General features: G+C 39.8%; 1 protein-coding gene and 1 pseudogene across 1 annotated transcript; both read right to left on the minus strand.

The window, feature by feature from the left end:
* Nucleotides 1-4,372: 4,372 nt before the first annotated feature.
* Nucleotides 4,373-11,600, minus strand: LOC139462440 (chymotrypsin-like serine proteinase). The gene is made up of 6 exons (XM_071244154.1): nucleotides 11,552-11,600; nucleotides 10,024-10,201; nucleotides 9,328-9,421; nucleotides 8,358-8,526; nucleotides 5,809-5,945; nucleotides 4,373-4,510 (listed from the first exon to the last, which is right to left on the minus strand). The coding sequence occupies exons 1-6, from the start codon at nucleotides 11,598-11,600 to the stop codon at nucleotides 4,373-4,375; spliced, it is 765 nt and encodes a 254-aa protein (XP_071100255.1).
* Nucleotides 11,601-21,593: 9,993 nt separating this feature from the next.
* On the minus strand, nucleotides 21,594-22,555 carry LOC139467599 (protein unc-13 homolog C-like; annotated as a pseudogene).
* Between the last annotated feature and the right edge of the window lie 1,844 nt (nucleotides 22,556-24,399).

The raw sequence follows: 24,399 nt of genomic DNA on the forward strand, positions 1-24,399 counted from the left end.
TGTTTTACTAGCGAGAAAACAAGGAATAAAAATTCATTGAGAGATTAACCAGTCTCGCTTTTCTGCCGAAACAGATTCCATTCGGCGCTAAAGGCAATCTAGCGATAAAAATTATATATATGGATCCTTGAAAATAAGTGATGATACCAGGTGTTCGCGATAAGGGTAAGCATGCACTGCGGTTCTTATCAGGCTTTTTGTTTAGGTCATTATCGCAAGTGGTATGATTTACTTTCTATTAATTATTTCTATCAATAAGCATGTAAAACAGTGTCAAAATAGCGGTGAAATATATGGGAGTGGATCACTCTAAATCAGTGATGACACCAGGTGTCCGCGAAAACTTAAGAACAACAACATCGTTGAAACAATATTTCGATGTTGGCAAATGCTCAGATGTATGTATTAGGCGCGCAAAAGAATACACTACTCAAGAGCTTCCTCGTGGGACTATATGCACATGAACAATGTTTTGTCTGGGTTTCAGCACTGTATACGTACAGTTTGAGTTTTCTCCAGATAACAGCCAGGATGCTGTGTTCATGAGGTTAACCATGGGTAGTTTTGATGCTTTTGGTGTTTGCTTTTTACGTTTAAGATGTCAATCCATGATACTATAATGTACAATGTAGGTGAAAAGCGGTTGTGCTTTTGACAAAGGTCGGTGTCAAATATTGAAACGAGAAGGCGTGTTTGTGTAACACGCCCATGTATACCGGTTGTTGATGTGTTTTACCTGTCCTTAGTTAGTTATATTTGTACCGTATTTCGTCTAATAAACGTCGAGGATTTAAAACTGGCACCGATACTCAGGCGACGTCTCTTCAGGGTGTTACAAAAAAACATTTGGACTTTCAGAAACCATATAATGAATAGCCCCTAACTTTCTGTGACGGAATAAAAGCCTAATCTCTACGCCGGGGATTATAATGTCTGAGAAATACATGCCGGTTGCGTCTGTGAGAGGAAATACGGTACTTTGTTTCCTAGGATGAGCCTGTGTGAATGTAATGTCTTTCTTTGATCCTGCCGACGGAATATTACGTATTTGTTGTCGACTCTAGTGTAATAACAGTACATGGAGATGTTACCTACGAAGATGGAAACTGAAACTGACTTTTTAAGCTGAGCATGTAAGAATCTATCGAAAGTTTTGGTTTGCTGGAAGGCCTCTGCATGGAGTGTAAAATGACGTCGTGATAGATGTGACCTTCACCTTTTCATTCAAGGTATTATTTGAAAAAACCCAATAATTGTTAAAATCGGTTAAGAGATTCAAAACATCTCTATGGAGGTCTGTGTTTCTGCCTGTGTTGATACTTAAACGTCATTGGCTGAACTCTGGACACGATTTTTAAAATTAAATTTTATTTAATCACAAACATTTAGATTGCTCAGATGTGTCTTTAGAAGATATCTGATTAATTTTGTGTCATTAGGTAAAGTATTTCTACACATTCCGTCGTGTATGTAAGTTTTTGTGCCATGTGAAAAGATCACTGCATATTTATAGTTATAACCAGGCTTTTGTATATATATATATCTACCACTGACAAGAGCAATATTCTTATTGGTTAGAAAACTCTGGATGTCTTTAGCTTTTAGGTATTTGTGTAAGCCGAACGGGAATATAATATGCCGGTAGAAACTGTCATGCCAAAAACACAAGAACGAAAACACTTTTGTTTCGTGACAAAAAATTCTGTGAAAGACAAAGATAATATTTGTTTCTAATAATTCAGCAAAATCGCCATTAAAATAATAATTATTTGATAACTAATATCCGAACGAGTTATTTTATGTGACTTGAAAGAGCAGTTGCTGGGCAACCAAGGGAGATAAAGTCTCCAGATACTTTCTGGTGCTTTTTTCTTTTTCCCCAATAGTCTTACTGTTTTCATACTTAGAAATGTCGAATGCTTGTCCATTGTAAGAACTATGAAGCATTAAATGCTTATTTTGTCTGTGTTATTTGGACAGCAGGACAACCCTGAACAAAGCCTCGGTGGCAGAGTGGGTTAGATCGCTGACTTTGTGTGCTGGCGATTAGGTGCCTCACTCTGGCAGGTGGGTTCGAATCCCGGACATGACTCAACCCCCAAAAAGTACGAGAATCTGTACTTTACTCAGAAAGTGTTATCCCAAATATAACATTTGTTACCCGAATAATCATGCACAACAATCTACCGGGGATGTCCACTCAGCTAATCCACTTTGTCTTTATCTTCTAGTTATGCACAACGTATCTGTGGTGAAGGTGCTGTCTAATGTCCGCTATGTATTGTAGCTATGCTATTAAAAGCTTTAACATGACACTGAGTAAAGAAACTAATATTTTTTATAAAGCGATTTCTCAATTTGAAAAGTGTTTCTTCAAAAGAACACTTCTGTGGTTTAATTTTGGCATTTGTTTCATATTGTATAAACATTTTTTAAGAGCATCATTGTACGTTAACCATGTGATAACTAATGATTTCTAACAAAATCTATTTTGTGCTGATGTTTGCATTGTTTCATAGCTCTGCGCATCACAATAAAATGTGTACCTGTAATGGAGTTTTTTGTTTCATCAACTGCTTGTCGTAAGAGCCGATGAGGATGGGATTCAGGAAGTGAGAGGTGGCCGAGTGTCTACGTCTACAACAAGGCTACCCCGCGGCCATGTAGCCATGTGAAGTCTACTGTATATGTATAGTGTACGAGTAAACTACAGATACCGATTTCATTTGTTTAGAAATATTGTTCAGATATGCCCCGGTTTCCGATATACTGTAATTCTGATACAGTGAAATCTTGGTTATAGGGACGGGGCCGTAACAACTATAATCGCCCGGTGTAACAAATTAACAAACAGATTAACGTGTGTTGGTTGTTTTACGCCGCACTCAGCAATGATCCCACCATATGACGGCGATCAGCAAAGCTGAACCAGCCAATCCACTGATTGACATCATGGACGACCTGCATCAGCCAAGTCGGTGAGACTGACAACTCGATCCCGTTAGTCACCTTTTACTACCAGCAAGGGTCGCTGAAGACCACTTCTCGCCGAGGTCTTTTTTGGGGACGGATTAAAGAGTGGTGGGTATGGAAAAATGTCACTATGTTCACACACCCGTGGGATTCCAGATTATTCCATATGTCTCACTGAATAGTGTTACCCGTGAAGATCCGGGGTAGAATAGGTCTTCATCAACCCGTGTTTGCCGTAAAAGGCGACTATGCTTATCGTAAGAGGCGACTAATGGGATCGGGTGGTCAGGCTCGCTGGCTTGGTTGATGCATGTCATCGTATCCCAGTTGCGTGGATCGATGCTCATGATGTCAATCACTGGATAGTCTGGTCCAGACACGATTAGTTACAGACCGCCGTCATACAGCTGGAATATTGCTGAGAGCGGTGTTAAACAACAAACAAACAAATAATCGAGTGTGGTCTAGAAAATCCAGTGAGCACCTATCTACGTAACTGGGATACGATGAAATGCATGAACCAAGTAACGAGTCCATATTAATCCATATGTCTCACTGAATATTGTTACCCGTGAAGATCCGGGGTAGAATAGGTCTTCAGCAACCAATGTTTGCCGTAAAAGCCGACTGTGCTTGTCGTAAGTGGCGACTAGCGGGATGGGGTGGTCAGGCTCACTGACTTGGTTCAAGCATGTGATCGTATCCCAATTGCGGGGATCGATGTTCATGATGTCAATCACTGGGTTGTCTGGTCCAGACACGATTATTTAAAGACCGCCTTCAACTAGCTGGAATATTGTTAAGTGCGGCGTTAAACAACAAAGAAAGAAAGAAAGAAAGAAAAAAAGCTGTAACCACGCTTGTAATTGAAACCACACAGAAGCATCAGGCAGCTGTTGGACATTTGTTGGACGCTTCTTTCACTTTTGAATAATCATGATTACGTTATGAAAATGAGGTGCAATCTTATTAAAATCAGACCTTTAATGCGATAGGGTACCTCTCTGCGTGAAGATTGAGGACAGTGCAGTAATTAGGGAAGAGCTTACGGTATTCCCTGCAGCACCATCAGAAAGGTGTATATTTGAAGGACATATCGTTCCACACCAATTTCCACAGGTCAGAGAAGCTATGGATCTTCTATGCTATTTCAGTGCAGCAAAAATAATTTCAGTTACATTGTCTGAGGAATTGTCATCCTACTTCAGCTAAAATTAAAATTTCAATTGTCTGATTAGATGATTAAAGAGAGTCAATGTTGTTAAACGCCGCATCGTCGTGAATAAATCAAGACACAGTGAACCAGGCGTAAATTTTATTTGTGAATCGTGTTTAATATTGAATCCTCTGGTTGTCCAACCAAAATAGAATATAAATAGGATTATACGTTGATAGATTTTTATTGACTTTGTATCCAACTGAAAAAGGAAGCTATATTTGTGAAGACATTTGGAAGAACCTTGGCGGCACATGACCCACCAAAGGAAGCCAGACCAGCTAATCTCACCCCACAAACCAATGGTCCGCCGCTGTCTCTCTGAAACAGATCATACATATCAGTATGTAAATGATGGATCGGTTCTAAATATCGGACCTTGATTTCCTTAGCAGGGCGTTAAATAACTGGGCATCACCACAATAACCATTTCCTGTATCAACACGGCCTGTCTAGCTCAGTATGATGAATAAACGAAGTGAGATAGCAGGTGTCAAGTGCATACATACATACATGCATGCATGCATGCACGCACACACGCACCCACGCACATACATTCATATACATACATATACACATACATACACATACACACACACATACACACATACACACATAAACATACGCACATACAGAAAGTACAAAGCGAGAATCAGCTCACATAGCAGGGGTACCACTGTACACGACCAACCCACACAACTTGACTATTGGAAAGTTGAAGTCACCTGTCTTGTCACACAATATTGAGGACAGTTTTGTCACTCTGATTCTTTGTGTATAGATCTAATTTAAAATGAAAGAGACGAGGCGAGTTTCTCTGGTCTCTATTATTTCTAGTTCAGGTGTGTAAATCAGAGAAAGAAAATTAGCAGTTTGACTATTATAGAACAATATCAGATCATCGATATATCCGAAGCTTTATTTAAAACGTCTTGACCAAATTCCCATGTTTTTGAGTTTGCCAATCCGAGCATAACCATTCATATGCATTAAAAGTAATACGTCGATGCCATTGAATAACCAGTCTCTATTATAAGCTGAAACATATTCCATAAGGCCTCAAAGTCAAAATAGCGGTGAAAATGTTATGAAAGGATCACTGAAAACGAACCAGATCAGCAAGGAGGGCAGCACACGTGTTGCCAGTGGGAATGTATATTTCTTACCTAAATGTCCACGCGCACCTAATTTCACAATATATGCAATCTGCCAGGAAGTCCAGTATTTCACATATTGTTTTGTCACTAAACTTCAGAGCTGCTGTTCACAGCGTTAAACCAGACCCACTCACTCACTCAGTATATCACGACCTATCAGTTTAGCATTTGGAATCCCGAGGGGACATTAACGTTAAACTACCAGAGAGCTGCAAAGAGGATTCCTCTATCAACACAACGCGCGACCAATTATACTTCAAAAGAGGTTAAAGAATACCCGATTTTTTTCACATAAGCACAGTTGATTTGTCATCACAGCACGCAGTCTTCCAATTAGGGATGTTATTTAACTCGATTTGTATATAAGAATAGTGAGTGATTGAGTGATTACACTGTGACTGTAATGTATATGCATTTTAAGAATGAGTGAACCTGGTATTTAGTTTTAGTATCGTACATTACCTCAGAGAAGCCTTCAGCTGTTGCACACAGTTTGTCACCGCCGATGGTCAAACCTAGCACTGACCAGTCGTCATTGCAGGACATCTGGCTGGTTATCGTCACCGTCTTCTTCTGAAGAACGTCAGGGAACATCCCATCTGAAGTGAAGGTTATTAATAATACACAGAGCTTTGCTTGGTGCATTCTGTGTAATTACCTTTGATACTTTGAAGATGAATAAGGTTTTCATATAAATCCTCGGTCCTAGATTAAAAAGGCACTGTTCTCGGTACCTATTTCCGGTCGATGTCTAGACATCGTAGTTGGTAGCTTGTGTCGGATTGATACACTCTCTGTGTAATTAAGGACATAATAAACAGCTGGGTTGTGATGCATCCTAACATCTGAGTTGGGTTTGATTAATATAAATCACAGTTGCTTCAACTAGTCCCTCCAGTTTTAAACCATTGTAATGACGTCACCCTATTGCATTTGATTTCGAGCAAAGATGTCGATGGCCATTCTGAACGTGCAGTTTAAACAAGTAAAACTGACGCAACTATAGGCCATTTTGCAAAAATATAGCGTACTTCTGTATCAACCATAACATGGGACCCGTGAAGATCCGGGGTATCATAGGTCTCCAGCAACCCATGCTTGCCGTAAAAGCCGACTATGCTTGTCGTAAGAGGCGACTAACAGTATCGGGTGGTCAGGCTCGCTGACTTGGTTGATGCATGTCATCGTATCCCAATTGCGTGGATCGCTGCTCATGATGTCAATCACTGGATTGTCTGGTCCAGACTCGATTATTTACAGACCGCCTTTCTATAGCCGGAATATTGCTGAGTGCGGCTTTAAACAACAAACAAAGAAAATCATAATATGGCATTGAACATATACTATTTAATGTTTGGTCAGGTTCAAGTTGATGATAATGCTAAAGATCAAGTTGATGATAAAAAAAATCTGCATCGAACATAAATACTGCTAAATGTTTGCTGAGAATCAAGTTGAAGATAATCACCCAAAAGATAAGGATTGAAATTGCCCGGTACACAATGAATTGGTAGCTATAGGACCTTAATTTTACGATGAACGGAAAGTGAATGAGTGAGTGAGTGAGTTTGATTTTACGCCGCTTTTAGCAATATTCCAGCAATATCACGGCGGGGGACACCAGAAATGGGCTTCACACATTGTACCCATGTCAGGAATCGAACCCGGGTCTTCGGTGGATGAACGGAAAGAGGCATGTAGTGATGTGTACGAGATGCTTGAAAACCTGTGTTTGGATTTATCGTGACAGAATCGGTGCACATCATCACCAGAGAGCACAACAACAATTTGTAAAGAGGACTGCAACAGCTGAATGCACTTATTATACCCCCTCATCGTCTAAGAAGGCGTAAGACGACAGAAGAATTAGTCAGGTGAATCATCACTTCATGACGGCCACCACACTCAGAAATGACCTGCGAAACGCCAGTGACGTTAACGTTTCTACTCAGACAGGGCGTAATCGTCTCCTTGTTCCTGGTCTCCGGTCACAAGGGGCATGCATTCGAATCCCACTGACCCGACATCACAGGCAGGCACGTTTGGATTGGGATGACGATTGGATAGACCAGGACATGGATCCAGTATTTTTCACGAATGAATCGAGTTAATATCTGAACTTTAAAGATCATCTTGCCCGAGTGTGGCGTAGACAAAGATTTCAGGATTCCAACGTAGCCGAACATGGCCGCTATGGTGTGGGCTTAGTCATGGTTTGGGATGGGATCAGTAGAGCTGGAAGAACGAATGTCCATGTCCTACAGCGGGGAACGATGGCAGGTATGTGGTACATGGATGATATTCAGGATGTGTATGTGAGTCCGTAAACTGGTACAATCGGACCGCACCTTATCCCAGTGAACGATAACGCACGACCTCATCGTGCTGGGGTCGTTGATGTAAACGTGGAGCAGGAGACCAATGTCCGCATGGAGTGGCCAGCCCGGTCACCAGACCTCAACCCAATCGAACACATGTGGAAGGAGCTGCCGATCGCCCTCTCACGACGCCCTGTCCTTCCGGCGAGTGAAACAATCATCCCTTGGCAGACACTTATTGGGAGCATGATACGGTGTCAGGCTGTGAACGCATCACGTGGATTTATTTTCGAGGTTTTTTGACATTTCAATATTGGTCACATACCCTCATCATGACGGGTGATCTGAGTGATTATAGGTCACATGCTGTTTGCTAGCATTGTGACAAGGAACGTTTGTTTTTTAAACATGTCTTCATGCAATATTGTCTTTAGCTATTGCAACAGATGCACACAATTTGACGTATTTACATAGCGACGCACGTGTGTGACTGTGTGTGACTGTATGTGTGTGTGTGACTGTGAGTGAGTGAGTGAGTGAGTGAGTTGATATATTGAAGGGTGTGAGTGAGTTTCACAGCGCCTGGTATCTGGTATTTGAACCCACGACAATAATTTTCGTCCCTCCCGTATTGTGGCACCTTGGACAACCATATCACCACCACCATTGGATGCATATTATGAATGGTCTTACTTGACAATGCACCCCATCCAAGGACCGTGCAGTCTGTGTTGGTTAAGTTGGGGGAACCGGAAGTCAAAGAGAATGTCCCAACATTCGGACTTGTTGTGTCGAGGGATGTTTGAAGGCGCAAAACTGCAATATCACTGGAAAGGCCAACTGAATCCGAGAAAGAAGGATGCTGTGGACAAGAAATACACAAGTAACAACGTCCTTCCCAAAGACATCACATCTAGATTCATTGCTTCTTTTAATGACTTTCCTTTTCCACCATTATTCACCATTACATTGCGAGGAAGCTAGGATGGGGTCTGTCATAACTCCCCCATGAACACAGATTTAGAGGCTTTGTCGGAAGAGACTAAATTTTAATACTTAATTTTTTTAGACCATTACGTAGATTTACTTCACAAATTAACATTTCAATACCGGTTTAAATGTGGTGACTGAGAATTGATAATTGTAAACATTATTAAGATCTAAGTTGTTCTACAGACTCACACTAACTGTGACCATAACAAGCACAATACCGATACTATTGTGGCGTATACAAACTCTTGGGGTAATCCTAACTACCGTGGATCTATGATTGGAGAGAGGAGTTAATTCTCTAAGAAAAAGGAAAAGTTTTACAGAATTCTATGGTGTCCATTTTCGGCCCAAATAACCACCAGTAAACCTTTGGTTTCATTGTAAAGACACAGAGAGAACACATTAAAACCACAATCGGATAAATACGAACACGACCCTGTTCGTTCGCCTCTGAGTGATATACCGCGTACAAGGTCTTCTCGCTTTATGAAAATATGTTATAATTAACCATGAGTTTAGCTTAAGATACACGTTGTCTCTTTCCTAAATGTTCCTAATTTAAAAACAGTTTCAATCATTATCCCATATTGAAGATGCACAACACAGAGAAAGATGTATTTCCACAATTACACCTGTTATATTGAAGATTATAAGATTGTAAATAATTTACCCGGGTAAATGATGACACTGCCGAAATCTGAACGGACCCTTCGTTGTTTGCGATATTCACTGTTCCGAATACTCCTCTGTAGACAGATGGGTCGCTGGGAAGAAAACAATAATCCTAGTTAATAGTATCCTCACAGTACATATAAAACGTCAACGCCTGAGAACAACCAGTCTCGAATACCTGCCTATACAAAATCAAATGGGCATAAAAGGCAAAAAAGTTGTGAAAACTTTATGAGTAGATTACTGAAAAATTAGGATGAGACTGGCCGACTTTTATCGAAATAAAAACCTTTTATAGTGTAGCAGTTGCCTGCAACAAAAAATAATCGTTAGTTTTGTTTTATAAAATATTGAGACTCTTAGTTTTAAATAAAAGAATATCTGGTTTTGCAGCTGCAGCAAACATATCTAATCTTGACACAGAATCCAAAGGGATAGAGCCGTCGCATAGTCAGTATAGGGTGGCCTCATCATGATGCCTGAAAAACTATTGAACTAATTATTATAATAATTATCCTGTCATCTTTCGGCGTTCTTTGCCTTGCGAAATCTGAGAAAAAAAGATATTTTAACATAATTTCTGAAATCTTAATAATTTTCCGTTTGTTCAAGTTTGAATGAAAGTTTGAAGTATCAATGTCTGCTATAAATCTTGCACATTAGGTGAAATCTTGAGAGTCTTATCTACACCTACTCATCGTCTAAGCAGTGTGCTGCAGTCAATGCCTTTGTTGTGGAATATAGTGTGCAACCGCAAATGTGGATCCATTCACCATTTACCAACTTCTGTAAACTTCCCGCATACGGAAACTCAGCAGAGCTGGCGCTGGACCCACCAAAGATCCTTTTCTGTATATAACCTGTGCATATGACTGAAACGGAACAAGTATTCTTTCAATTGGTACCAACTGTACATCGTCTAGAAGCTTATTGTCCGTCGTGAACAACTGGTAAGCCGGTGTTTGTCAGCCTAGGTCCTACAGTTGTTCAGTTATCTTAATAAAAATATAATAAAAGGGAGCCCAGTGACTCTCTTCATTTTCAGAATCTAGACTTGCCAAACATTATAGACTTGCATGGGGTGTATTTGATACATGTTTGTATCAGGGTCTGAATGACTGACTAGTCCTACACATGCACTCCCGTTTACTTAAAATAACACAATCACCCGTTGGTATCTTCCCAGATGCTGGACAAAGTGACACCTACAGTAGTTGGTAATATGTGTTCAAGTCTATCTGCGGCCAATGTTTTACCCATTGACAAAAAGACAGCCCATCCATCATCGCATTATCAGAAGCTAACAACAATGTGCTGATGGCGTCAAGGGAAAGGGTCGGGGGTCTCCGTCCCATGGAATTCTTTTGAAGAGGTCAGCTTGATTTTGAGTGAGAGTAACAGGAATGGTACCCAAAATGTTAAAGTCAAAGACCTGTTTCATTTTGCGTGAATTCTTACGAAGGTTACAGAGTCAATACTTCAAATGAAATTCGACAACGAACACATGTGTTATCTGCAATAGTTTAACTGTAACACCTGTGAAATTAGCACAGTTACGTAACAATTCCGTCTCACGGAAAGGGATGCTAACAGTGGGAACTACTCCAGTCAAAGATGACACAACACAAAAAGACAGTGATGATAGTGTATTGAAGTAAAAAGTTACAGGGTGCAAATCCTGGCTGCACAGTCTGGGAGCAATCTCATTAATATCAGATCTTAATTTTCGCTATCGCTAAACAAAGATAGGAGGACATCCCATTATACCATTTTAAAAAGGTTTTACACCGTCAACATCTTGATTAACATTAATGTTTTGAATAATTTGTAAGCAACAGCTACGTGTATAACGTGATTAGCATGTCAGTCCCTCTGTTTTCCGGAGCAGACATAAAAAAATCGTGAAAGTTTTTTCATTTTCATACCAACATGGTACATGTATTAACCAGGGGCTGAAGTGGTGCCATTTGCTATAGTGGGGGCCGGGGGATTTGTCATCTTTGGATGACTCTTGTCCGCTACCGAAACAGAACTCCTAAACCGTTGAATATTTCTTGTTGAAACTTGCTATACAGATCAATCTAGTAGTGAACTGGTGCTTTTTGGTGTTCGGATATTTATTTCTTTGAGTTATTTTTGTTTTGTTTTCATGACAAGCTGGAAACTTGCTGCACAGATCAGTCTAGTGGTGCCTTTTGATGATTTGTGTTATTGAAAAATACTGAACAACATCAGTGAACCAAAAGTGGGATGAAAGTAGCCAAACTCCATTTCTGAACAGCACCAGAACGGCGGCGATATGTCATCTCCAGATGATGCTTCATGTAATCAGTTTTTTTGGCATTAAGAGCTGTTTTGTATTGAAATAGTGTTTACCTTATTGACCTCGTGATAGCTTTACTCCATACAACGTTAGGAATATATACATGTGAATTGAAACGCGACGGTTACGGCCCATACGACTGATTCTGTCAATATAATCGTTTATCTCTTGCTTCCGTAGGATAAACATTTGAACGGAGGAGGCGTTGCACAATACGTGTGAAGCACTGCCATACAATCTCAACCATTTATTAGACATTCCAGAATGTTCGTTTGTTCAGTTTTCAAAATTTTAATCGAGAACTATGTCAACTTATTTTTCAAGCGTAGTCTGAAATGGAAGTCGCCAGGTTGAAACGAATGCCGTAAAGCTCGAGAAAGCTGCTTTCTATTTGGCTGATGTCGACTTCTTGTTAGTCAATTTCAGTGGTCGGTCAAAGTTCGCGATAGGTCGTTCTGACGTGACCCGTTATGGGATGTCCTCAGATCCTTAGCGGCAGCGAGAACTTAGATCTGATATAATGAGATTGAGTCAACAGGTAAATCAACAGGTAAATCAACAGGTAAATCAACAGGTAAATCAACAGGTAAATCAACAGGTATGGTTGGCGATGCTGGTACCCAGGCAGCGCAGACAGAAAGAGCGTATCAAAATTCTTTAAAAGAATTAACAATAATCCAAGTGCTATTGCACGTGCATATATAAACACACAATCAACAAATAATCACCCAAAAGAATCATCACATCTTTCTAACACGGGATACATACACATGTATAAGATCCCACCTGAGGCAAGGCGAAAGTCACTTTAACAGCAGCCAATGGAGGTTATTAAAGCATACATTTAAACCCGAAACGAGGGAATATTTATCCCCAGCACATTTGGAGTATATATACATATATAGGATGAGATATATATATATTGAAGAAAGACGAGTTCTATGGATGAACAACTTCTTTATTACAATTAGTGCGACGTTTCGGTGTAGATCCTAACACCTTCTAAATGCCACTCAAAGAAGATATATATATATTACTCCAAATGTGCTGGAGTAACTAATCAGAATGCAGGAATGACAATGTACACCACGAAAATATGAATGAAAATGAATGAACACACTCACCCGCAACGCTAAAAAGTGTGAACAGGCGGATACACCACATCCTTGTCTCACTCGGCTAGGCTTTGAGGGTTCAAAAATCACTACTGCCCTATGTATACTGCCGTCAGTTTCGCGGCGTTATTTGATTCGCCAGGAATGAACAGCTGTTTCATGACAACAGGTATATCTGAACATGACAGGCAACAATGATGTGTGAGTGAGTGAGTTTGATTTTACGCCGCTTTTAGCAATATTCCAGCAATATCACGACGGGGGACACCAGAAATGGGCTTCACACATTGCACGACTCAAACTCCGATCCCCCTGTTATTTTCGAATATCCCCTGTTTTATAAACATTTCTTATGATACTTAAAGGTCTTGAGTATATCATGTCTCGTTCAAAGCATAGGCTTAAGTTGTTTTGGAGAACGAGTTTAAATCATTATTCCACGTGAAAGAAGAAAAAACTTGAGCGCATGTGCTGATTATATGAAGATATTCTACATGACCATGAAGAGTTTCAGTTGATTGTCTGAAGATTTCCAAACTATTTGTTGTAACCAAAACAATATCCTCGATCTCATAAGCATACATATACTAGTATGATTAAATCACTTGTAGACCCTTTGGTACCCAATTAGATGATGGCATTGGACGTTGCTCATAATATCAACCACTGGTTTATCTGTTGTTTACAGGCCGTTATAATATACATGTAGATGGATTCCCTAAGAAGTCGACCTACTTTGGCTCTGATCAGTGCAGATGGATCCCCGGGGAAACATGTGTTCAAACTGATTAACTTATTAACTTTTAATTGGTTTACCGGATTGGATTTGTCACAACTGGTGGTTGTGGGGGAAAGGCTATGACAAATTACAAATTGTATGCATGCAAACTGAAGCCCTTTCGAACTGGAAACGTCATGACCTTTAGTGTCACTTTCCACCACCAGGTGTGGGAACCTCAAGAGAAAATTTCCAAGGTGTTTTGTACAATGACGATAAACCATTTGAACCACCCGTGCTTGCCACTGAAGTCAAGATGCAAAGTGACTCAACTGGTGTTTTAAAATCGAAGGCAATTGAACTGATGTATGTCTTGCTAGAAGTGGCCTCTTTAGCAAAGAAGCCACAGTGTACACTGTCCCTTCGTGGGGTCTGTTCCATGTTGGAATGCAGGCAGAGTGCTCACCTGCAGTTTCAACTGTGGCATTCAACCCTATACTCATGGCGCCACAAACTGATATATCCACTGTGTACACTACACTGAATAGAACAAAGGAAGCCATCAATTCCCTAGGTCAGCACTACATACCAGTGTACTTTGATATGGGACTGCTCTCTTTTTTTAAGAGTGTATTCATAGATTGTATATATTTATATTTGTAAAAAGCCGGTATTCATGTTATAATATTTATTTTATCGTCATTGTACAAAAGTACTCTGAACTAATTGTATGTAAATATCTTCTTACTTGCATCTTGACTTCAGTGGTAAGCACGGGTGGTTCAATTGTTTGCTCTGGTCTCTTGGCTTCTTGAAAGGAAGAACTGTTGATAGGTTGCCACCTGAAAGCAGAAACAACACTACCAGTATTTGAAGAAAACTAATCTGATCATAAACCAGGCTTAATTCACATGTTTCAAATTTAATAGATATATTTGCAAATCCTTCTTATGGTTGGATAGCCGAGATAAGCATTACATGCACATGCATTGAGCAGAATATATATTCGTGATGTTGGTGTAAGCTTTCTGTAATACCTGGAATAATAGCAGGATCTATGGTACAACTAGGTACATGCTTGATGCTGGGATATACTTGGTGATCGTTATTATGGTTGCACTGCACAAGGATGCTGGTCATGGCATGGGTGGTTCGCTTGCCATCTGTGGTCCTTTCATTGGGATCCGAGCTGTCTGCCACTGCAACAATGAGGTGTCCACCTCTGTTTCTTGGGGAGATTGCCGGGGGAATGTAAGATTTTTAGATCCAGATTTTTAGGGATTTAGTGTTCACAGATGTCATGTGCTGCAGATGTTTGGAAGCGACGAATTTCAGTGTAGGATATACTGTAACCCATGTGGTATATTTCATCCACCAATTGTCGGGAGCCATAGTTATGGTGTATATGGGTGGCAAGACCAAGATGTTTTGGTGAAGGTACTGATATGGCCAATGTTACAATGTCACAAGCTATGTTCAAACATTTCGCATTTGCTGGTTCAACATCAGATATATCGGCTGCCGAAGAATACAGTTTCTCATCCCAATGCCTGGTACAGAAGAGGATTCACAAATCTGCGCTGGGCTTCAAGTGACATCTCTGACGAAGAGTAGTATTCATCTTCTAACTTGTGCACCTGAATGAACCCTCTGCGTAGTATGCCCATCGCCTGGTGGACTACGCTGTCCTCTGCCACATAATGCATCATGGAAGACCCTTCTGTTGCAGTGTGTGTCTCGTCTTCATCAATTATTTCTTTCAACACTTGCGAAAGCAGGCTTGCCTTGCGCAAAGCATCACCCACAGCTGTGCTTCTGGAACACACTAAGTCAGACCTGCCTTGTTGAGGTATTAGACCACTCTTTCATGAGTTGCCTTTTGAGATGCTGTGATGTGTAATGGTCTGGCAAGTCAACACCTTCAGCAGCCATGAACTCCAAAATCGCTTTCTCGGGGTGCTAAGGAAAAAGACTTGGCTGTTCTCAAGGATTGGAGGTATGAACTCATTGATCAACCTTCTTACTGAGGTGTTGTAAGCAGTAAACTGTTGGTTTCTCTTTTGATTTAGAGTGACATTCTGTGGGTTCTCATAATTGATGTAGCAGGGGTTTTGTCTGTGGTAACGAGCTTCAATGGCCACAAGATCACCATTTGGAACACCTCGCAGTCTGGTTAGCATATCATCACCTTGTCGAGCCATTGCAATATCAAGGATTCTGGTGTACATGTTACTGGATTCAGGGTCATCTCCTGATGGACGACTCTACCAAGGACCCGGTACACTACTGCCTAGACGTTCATTCCCCTTACACGCATGGGCAACGCGTTACGCAACCCGTGTGCACCCCATTGGTAACTCGTGTGGAACCCGTCCACCACACGTGTGATACCCGTGTGCAACGCGTGTCACACTCATTAGAGGGGGAACAAACTTTTGACCAAAGGAGGACCTATGTCTAGCTGAACCTGGAGGTGGTAACAAGGAGATAAGTTTTTGATTTCCTGACGAAATATGTTAATACACATTTTATTATATGTACTTGCTGATGTCTCATTTTTAGATGTGATTTTGTTGGAAAATATGAGTACTGTTGTGGCTTCTACATGGTGTTTTGCGATAGTGTTAAGAGAATACATGATCCTGTTAACTGTAGTTAGACTTTCAGTGATCATATTTATGAGGTTTGGTGGAGCATTGTTTTTATTGGACCCTAATTACTTTATGATGGCTGGGTCTCTTCGTCTCAGCTCCATAGTCGTGACGCTGGGAAAGGGTAGCATTTAATTAAAGGGAGTAGAGTATATCATGGAGGATACACTTGAGGAGAGGGTTCGACTAATTACCGTACCACAGGAAGAGACCTGTAGACGTGAGCACGGGGTTGTGTGTAAGATGGCCGTCGCATAATGGCCGCCAGGAGTGGCAAACATTGAGCTAAAGCAGTGTTGTTTTCACGGGCCTGTTGAATACATTCCCAGCGCTGCTGTCCATATATCTCCTACTTGATCCTGGATATATCATTTTGGCATTTACAATATATATTTTTCAACGTACATTAATGGTTTACTAGTCATATATTTTAGACTATTTGTCAATTATATTGAGCTTACAAGCAATAATTGTAATTTGTGGTGACATCTAAATATAAAACGTCTCATTTAAAACATGAAGTAAGTACGATAGTAAATAATAATATTCAAATCGCATTAAAATACAATGATAACAAGATTCATATGTAACCCTAAAGCCTGTGTTCCACATTCATAGCCAGGAGTGCAGCTGCTGACTAAACAAAGGGAAGAAGCTTGCCCTTAAATATATGTAAAGACATCATTTGAATATGACCATATTATATGCAAATGTTACGAAACTGTATCTATCTTCACGAATTATTAAAAAAATGCATAAAGTTTACGGAGACGAAGGCCATAGATACAATACCATATTTTATTTTTTAGATGATAAAGTACATCATTTGATAATAAATTCAGTCATTGATATCTAAAAACCGATTTGCCATATTAATAAACATTTTATGATAAAACAAAATCAAATGTGTGATATAAATTCATTCTTTAGTATCCATAAACGAATTATTGATATCATATAACGAATATATAGTAAAAAGGCGCCCTATATATTGTTCTTTGTGGATTGTATTAAGTAACGCGTTTGCATCACGGTTATAGTGTTAATTGCTGGTCTTTTTTCTCCACCATCAATTCTTTCATCTTATGAAAAACTGTTTACAAAATGGCAACTTATAATTAACCTAGGTAATAATTCTTACCCGACCTGCGTTTATTTATCTCTCTGTCATTATTATCGTTAACTTGTGTCTACTTTTAAGTGTATATACTCATACCATACATCGTACTGGTTAAGGAATGACACATCGTGAGATATATGTACTCCATACACATGCAGCACAACGGTACTTTGATTCCATAGCACAGAAAATCGTTACCCCGAGTTACTGTGTAACGGTTCACCCTTTGTTTTCAGACGTGTCATTCAGACAAATAAGTCAGGTGAGACAGTTATCACAATATAAAGATTTGATACATGCCGACTGGGTCAGTGATTAAGACAACAGATCAATACACACGCTTCCTATTCAGTATGTACGTATGATTACATGGCTGAGTGTATGCATGGTATGTATGGCTGTATGTATGATTAAATGTATGTAAATTATGTATGTGTATTTATGTGTGTGCGTGCGTGTGTGTAAATGTATGTCAGCCTAGATTACAAAATAAATGAAGCCGTTTGAAGAAAGAAGCCTACCCTTGCAGTTGGTCACTAGAGCTGAAACTTATCTCGCAGATTTTTTTTGAATAAGGCGAATGGAGCAGAGTAAGCTTAAGGATTATCGGCTGTTGATTGAAAACAATGCTTCAGAAAGATCGAGGTCCTGTCCCTATGAACAAACATACAGATTACGGATTGAACTTCAAAAGTGTCTGTCAGGTTTCTTAATGCTTAATTACTTTTGCTGGAGAATATGTTTCTTGTACAAGCGCTATAAAACATGTTAACATAAAAATATATGAATGTTGAAGCTGGGCTTCACTTCTATTTTCTTTTATTTAGCAGGCCCTCAAACTGAAAAACAGCCTAACTGTTTATATTACTATATCCTGCTATGCTTTACATCTAACAAAGCTATACATTACTAATGTATTAGGCCTTAATTTTATCTATATTTCAAACTTTCTCCCTCTGTAACAAAATTTTATCTTTATTTCAAACTTTCTCCCTCTGTAACAAAATCCAAATGTTCAAGTATTATATTTGATGAAATACAGGACTGTGATGTTGACGTAACGGTAAAATTAGATACATTTAACGTATCAATTCTTTATTCATGTACATGTGTAGGCCAGCGGCCCATGGTACAATATTTGGTCCATCATTAACATTTATAGGCTTAGTGTTTGGAGTCTAATATTCATAGCATGGTATATAATTTTAAAAAGTTGCAACATTTCTAATAACAGTTTCATTGTTTACCGCCATAAGCATATTGAATTTAGCAAGAGTAGGATGTACAAAATATTTCTGTGGTAAATACTGAAGACGAAGTTCATCATAAGCGTAACAAATTAATAAAAAATGATATTCATTCTCGACATATCTTTGGTTGCAACTATTGCACAATCTCTGCTCTCGTAGAGTATTAAGGTATCTACCAGTCTCAATGTGGAGAGTGTGGTAGCTACAGCGAAACTGGGCTAGTGCAAATTTGTTGATAGTGATAGCAGACAAATACAACTCTAGACTAAATGATTTTTTAAAAAGCCTGTAATGATGCATTGTAAGTATGTTTCGACCATGATAAATTCTTTGAAAATACAACTCCCAAATATTTGTACGATGATACACATTCCAACTGAAAACCACTGAAATACCATTTCTCAGATCTAGAAAGTACTCCACCATTCTTAAAAACTACTATTTTCGATTTATCAAGATTTACCTTTAGGAAATAATTCTGGCAATAGTGTTCGAGTACATCGATGCGTTTTTGGAGGCCATTTTCAGTATCTGATATAAGAATTACATCATCAGCAAAGAGTAGCAGGAATAGTTGAATTATGTCTGGATGGAACTGAATTCCGGGTTCACAGTTAGCCTCAATTTCAACAGCTAGGTCATTGATAAACAATGAAAACAAAAACGGGCTCAGTACACAGCCTTGACGGACACCCAAGTCACAATATATCTGAGAAGCTATTGTTAAACTTTACATAGGAACGTACAGTCGTACATATGGAGTGTATACATTTAAACATTTTAGGTGACACACCACTGTTATTCAAAACTATCAATAGTTTTGATCTGTCTATAGAGTCGAACGCTTTAGAGATGTCTACAAATAAAGCATATAGTTTACCTCGCTTCTTCCCCAGATAACGCTGCATAACTGACTGTAAAATAAACATATTATCAATTGTGGAATAGCCACAACGAAATCCTGCTTGCGACTCCACAACTTTATCATAGGCATCACACCAAGACTGCAACCTTCTATTTAGAACAGATATATATAACTAGCTAAAAATACTTAATACTGTAATCCCTCGGTAGTTATCGGGTGTATTAGTATCCCCTTTCTTGTGTAATGGTACAACTTGGCCAGTCGACCAGGAAATCGGAAAATATGCGGAATCAAACATGATGTTAAACAGACAGGAAATATAGGGAACTAACACATCGTATGCGCATTTGAACATTTCAGCAATAAGCTTATCACTGCCGGCAGCTTTGCCTATTTTCAATTTGTTAATTGCCTCAATTACCTCCTGCTGTTCAATTGGCGAGTCTAAGATAGATTGAGTTAAGTCATCAAAATTGTTATCTGGTACAGTGTTATCTTCATTCCCCATTTGGGGCACGGGTTAATTAATAGCAGGGGCACGGGGGGCCCAGTCGTCTAAGGAGCCGCGATTCGCTGTGCAGAGTTGCGTCCCTTGGGCACGCCAGAAACATATGACTGTGGTTTCGAATCCCGGTTCGCCCCGATTGTATTTCTAGGTTTGTCAGCCGCATACCATGCTCGTGGGTTTCACCGCAGTGGTAAACGTCTGAGACCTGCATCACTTCGGGCTTTCCTCCCACATTAAGCTGACACGCCGCGATATAACTGGAATATTGTTAAAAGCGGCGTAAAACCCATCTATCTCACTCACTCATCCCCCATTTCTGAATCGAACAATCCCTTAAAATGTGAAAACCATTGCTCAATATTTTTATGTGGCTTAGGACGGTCAGTGGTAGCAGACAAATGTTTCAAATTTGCCAAAAAATATTTTACTGTTATCTAAGTTGGTCAAAATGGTACTCTGTACATTGTCTTGATAAAACTTTTTTTTCACGGATAAAATGCGTGTAAGTATTTCTTGCCTTGATATAATTACAAAGTGATGACGAATCTTTTAGTGATCGGAAAACCTTAAGAAACCTATATCCTTTCACAGTGGTGGTATTCACTCCTTATCGAACCATGGCTGTTTACTTCTAGAAATATAAGAAGGGCGTTTCATACATTTCGCAGCGGTACATAAAATATCTTAAAATACCTCGACTGCTTGATCAATTTTACCTAAAGCGATAAAATCTGAACACTTGTCAAGCATTGAAATAGAATTTGTAGACAGTAAACTGTCTGTAAAAGTTTGAGTTTTGTCTTCGTTCCACACAAAGCGGTAGCTGTCCCCTGGGTCTCGTGCAACGTGCGTGAAATGAACATGTAACTGGCATATGGGTCGACTCTGTTCCAATTGCAATGTCAAACTGTTTGCACAACATAAACAATGAAGGGGATGCAACAATATAGTCGATTACGCTTGTGCCATTGTGGCTGATGAAGGTATAGTCACCTTTTGCCGCGTCTGATCCACATCGGCCATTGAAGATGCACAAATTCAAGGCACTACATACGTTTAGTAATATCTTACCAAGGCGATTAACAGTAGTAGCACAAGAGAAACGTTTGGTGATCACATTGCCATAAACATCAGGAGGTTCCTGAATGCCAAGCCTTTAAGCAATATCTCTCTCTGAGGCATCGGGCTCATTACCGGTTGGGGAATTAAAGTCACATCCAAGCATGATAAACATATCACCATATTTTTGTATAACATCTAACAAGGATTCAAATAATAAACTTATTCCACATTTTGTTGATTTACCCCTGTACCAAGTTGACCAATCAGGATTGACATAAACAGAAGCTACCAATACATCTTTTACTAGCTTAAATACCGATTAATCCAAAATAACATATATATATATCACTTTCTGTTCAATAATGTGACCTTTGACATAATTAACTAGAGACTTTCTAATAAGTACTACAATCCCCCCTGATAATCTCCCAATAGATGACAATCTCTCTGCAGACAAAACATATGGCTGGTAATCACCGAGCTGTTGATCAAAATCACAGTCCTTGGCCCATGTTTCCGTGAGTCCAATAAAGTCAAACTGTGTGATATATGAAACAAATTCAAGTTTATTAGTAATACCGGAAATGTTGCAGAACAAAAACTCTGGAATTGATTTAGTAACACAGCGATAATCCGGGCCTCGGCCACACCTCTATTTATTAGTAGTATCTGTATCCTGCCTATCTGAATGCTGTTGGTAATCCTTAACTACAAGGGCACCATTCTTGTAGTAGCCTTTTTTGTTGTTACGTCTCAGATCCTGGAGTACTTTCCTTTGGTGTGTGGTGAGATCACTGCCTATACCATATCCACTCTCCTTCAGTTTATCGCGCAGGCCTATTGCTCTCACTTTGCAGACCATAGAATTGAATCGAACTATAATGGGTCTCGGGCGATTAGACTTTGCATAGCCAATCCTGTGGGCGTTCACACTGTCGGTTGCTGAAAATGGAGTACTATAATTATTGTGCGTGTTCAGTGTTTCGCAAATAACTTCCTTTATGTTCAGTTTATTTTCAGCAGGTTTCTCAGCGACACCATATAGCAGTATATTCTGCTTCCGTCTGTACTGTTCTAATTTATCCACAATATTCTCAAGGTTGTCATCTTATTGGTAACATAACTATATGCTGACCTGTCTAAAGTAGAACTATGCTCCTCAACACAAGCGACACGTCCAGATACTGCATCTATATCCAGCCGTAGTATTTCCTGTTGGCTTTTCATATCTGCTATTTCTAGTTTGAGTTCATCCACGGACTGATTCATTTACGTGTGTCAGACTTTGTATCACGGATATCCCTAGAAAGTTCCCACTTCATTGCCCGAAGCTCTTGTAAAATCTCATCTTTACATGTTTGGAAGTCAACCTTGGGGGGCCCCGGTTTAATTCCACATCCCCTGAGAGAAGCAAACGATTATGTTGATGAATGATTGTAGCACTCACCATAGTCATTGTGTAAAGGACCAAGACATGGTGCCATGAGCCGTCTTTGTTAACGGTGTCCATTTCGTCCTGGGGTTGTAATCGCCAATATGGCCGACCTGTCTCGTACCTCGAGGGTGGGTGAAGGTGCCGATTCGCACTCTCCAGACTTCAATACATATACCCATCGTGAGTCAGGAGTGTCTTGGGTATGTTAGAAACCAATATGTCCTCACCAGATGTGGATGGTGGCCTTTGGTTTAACTTAAATTACAAAATGCGACGGACCCAAGTTTTGACCAACCGCCCTGTCCAAGGGAGGCAAATATACATTAAAACGTAAGTAGCATACAACCGTTGAAATTAATAGGTCTATATTTGTACATGTATGCTGGCCAGGTCTCCCCACGTACATCAATACATTGATTAAACCATATTGATTAGACCATATTGATATCCTATTTGATGCCTTGCTTTTAGGAGACTTACATGTTTTCTATTTTAACATGGATTACTAATGTTGTTGATTGGATATATACCCATTGTCGGATGCATCGTTAATGATTTGGGGATTATGTGATATCTTAAAAATGCAGTAATTGGTGCTCTTATACAACAATTCGTAATTCAACGCTTGGCACGTCAGATGTCGACTCTCCAAATTTGATTGCTCGATATCTTTATAACAGTTCATTAATCACCAATCACTGTTATAATACCACTGGATAGTTGATGAACGTGTTATACATGTCACAAACGGGATCAAAGGCATTGCGCAATTCCACATGCATCTTGTAATATACAGCAAACGCCAACATAATTCCCTGATAAATTAAATTTATGTGCGTGTCCATTCTACGAGCGCGACCATATCAAGTGTTCATGAATAACTGTGAAAAGTAGTGATGACATCAGATGTTTGCGAAAAGGTGCGATTTTTCTGCCCCACCTATTGCGAACACATGAAAATGATGGCCTGAATGTGAGGTGAGGTGAGGTGAGGTGAGGTGAGGTGAGGTGAGGTGAGGTGAGGTGAGGTGAAATTGGATTTAACGTCGCGTCCAAGATCATTGCACGTATATAGCGATGTGCATGCACGTGTGTATGTGTGTGTGTGTGTGTGTGTGTGTGTGTACTAGTCCCGACTGATACCGATTTATAGTGCTGGCCTATTGAGATACTATGCCGCAGTTTTAACATGAAAACCCCACTCAGACACAGTATACTGACTCCGAGCCGACCAGTCCTTGTTTTAGCCCCTTAATGCCGAGCGCCAGACAGGATAAGAACAAGTACCATCTTTTAACGTCTTTTAGTATGACGCGGCCTGGGATCGAACCCGGGACCTTCCGCTCTCCGGGCGGACGCTCTACCACTAGACCACGGAGGCGGTCCCTGAATGTGAGAATGTTAGTAATTGTAAATAAGTCAATAAATGTTCAAGATTTGATGATGTCAGTTCACAAATGGGTCTTGTTCTCGGTAACTATTGAGACCACTACGTGACACCAAAACTGATCCGCATCCCGGCATGGATTGAAGAAGGCTTTGTGTCCTAACTAGCCCAAATGTTCTCTGGAGTTAATGTCAGGCGATTTGGACAGCCATGTGAAAGTGGTAATAGGCATGTGTGAAACGTGATCCCTGTGACGAAAAGCTATTATAATTGTCCCATTTACACAAGATGGGATATCCACAATTATTCTTTTGTACGTGAAGTGATGTGTGGTATATTATGTTGAATTTTGTTTAACGACACAGTCAGCAAAAACTGACAAGCTAGAGACGGAAATTATATTTTATATTGTTGTGTAGCAAGCTGAGGCATAGGCAGATCCAGGGTTTGTGGTGTCATCACCAATCAATTATCTGTAGAAGCATGTTTCCCGAACTGACCAACAAGCAGCACATAGTTAAACTACATTGATTGATTATTCTGCAATTTTAACATTTTACGTCCGGAATAATGCTGAGCTCTCTCATTCACCCGAGTGACTCAGAATTGGTGATATGTAGTCCCAGGAACTGGCTA

The sequence above is a fragment of the Haliotis cracherodii genome, unplaced genomic scaffold, assembly GCF_022045235.1.
Source record: "Haliotis cracherodii isolate W230 unplaced genomic scaffold, xgHalCrac1.p SCAF_1, whole genome shotgun sequence".
Classification (NCBI taxonomy): domain Eukaryota; kingdom Metazoa; phylum Mollusca; class Gastropoda; order Lepetellida; family Haliotidae; genus Haliotis; species Haliotis cracherodii.

Excerpts from the sequence above, each read along its gene's own strand:
- LOC139462440 (XM_071244154.1), bottom strand. The coding sequence starts at position 11,600 with ATGGAGTTTGGCTACTTTCATCCCACTTTTGGTTCACTGATGTTGTTC. Across the intron at positions 10,202-11,551 it reads TGGTTCACTGATGTTGTTCA|TCATATGCACAGGTTATATA; the intron begins GTATTTTTCAAT and ends GTTCCGTTTCAG. Across the intron at positions 9,422-10,023 it reads GCACACTGCTTAGACGATGA|CGACCCATCTGTCTACAGAG; the intron begins GTAGGTGTAGAT and ends TTTTCTTCCCAG.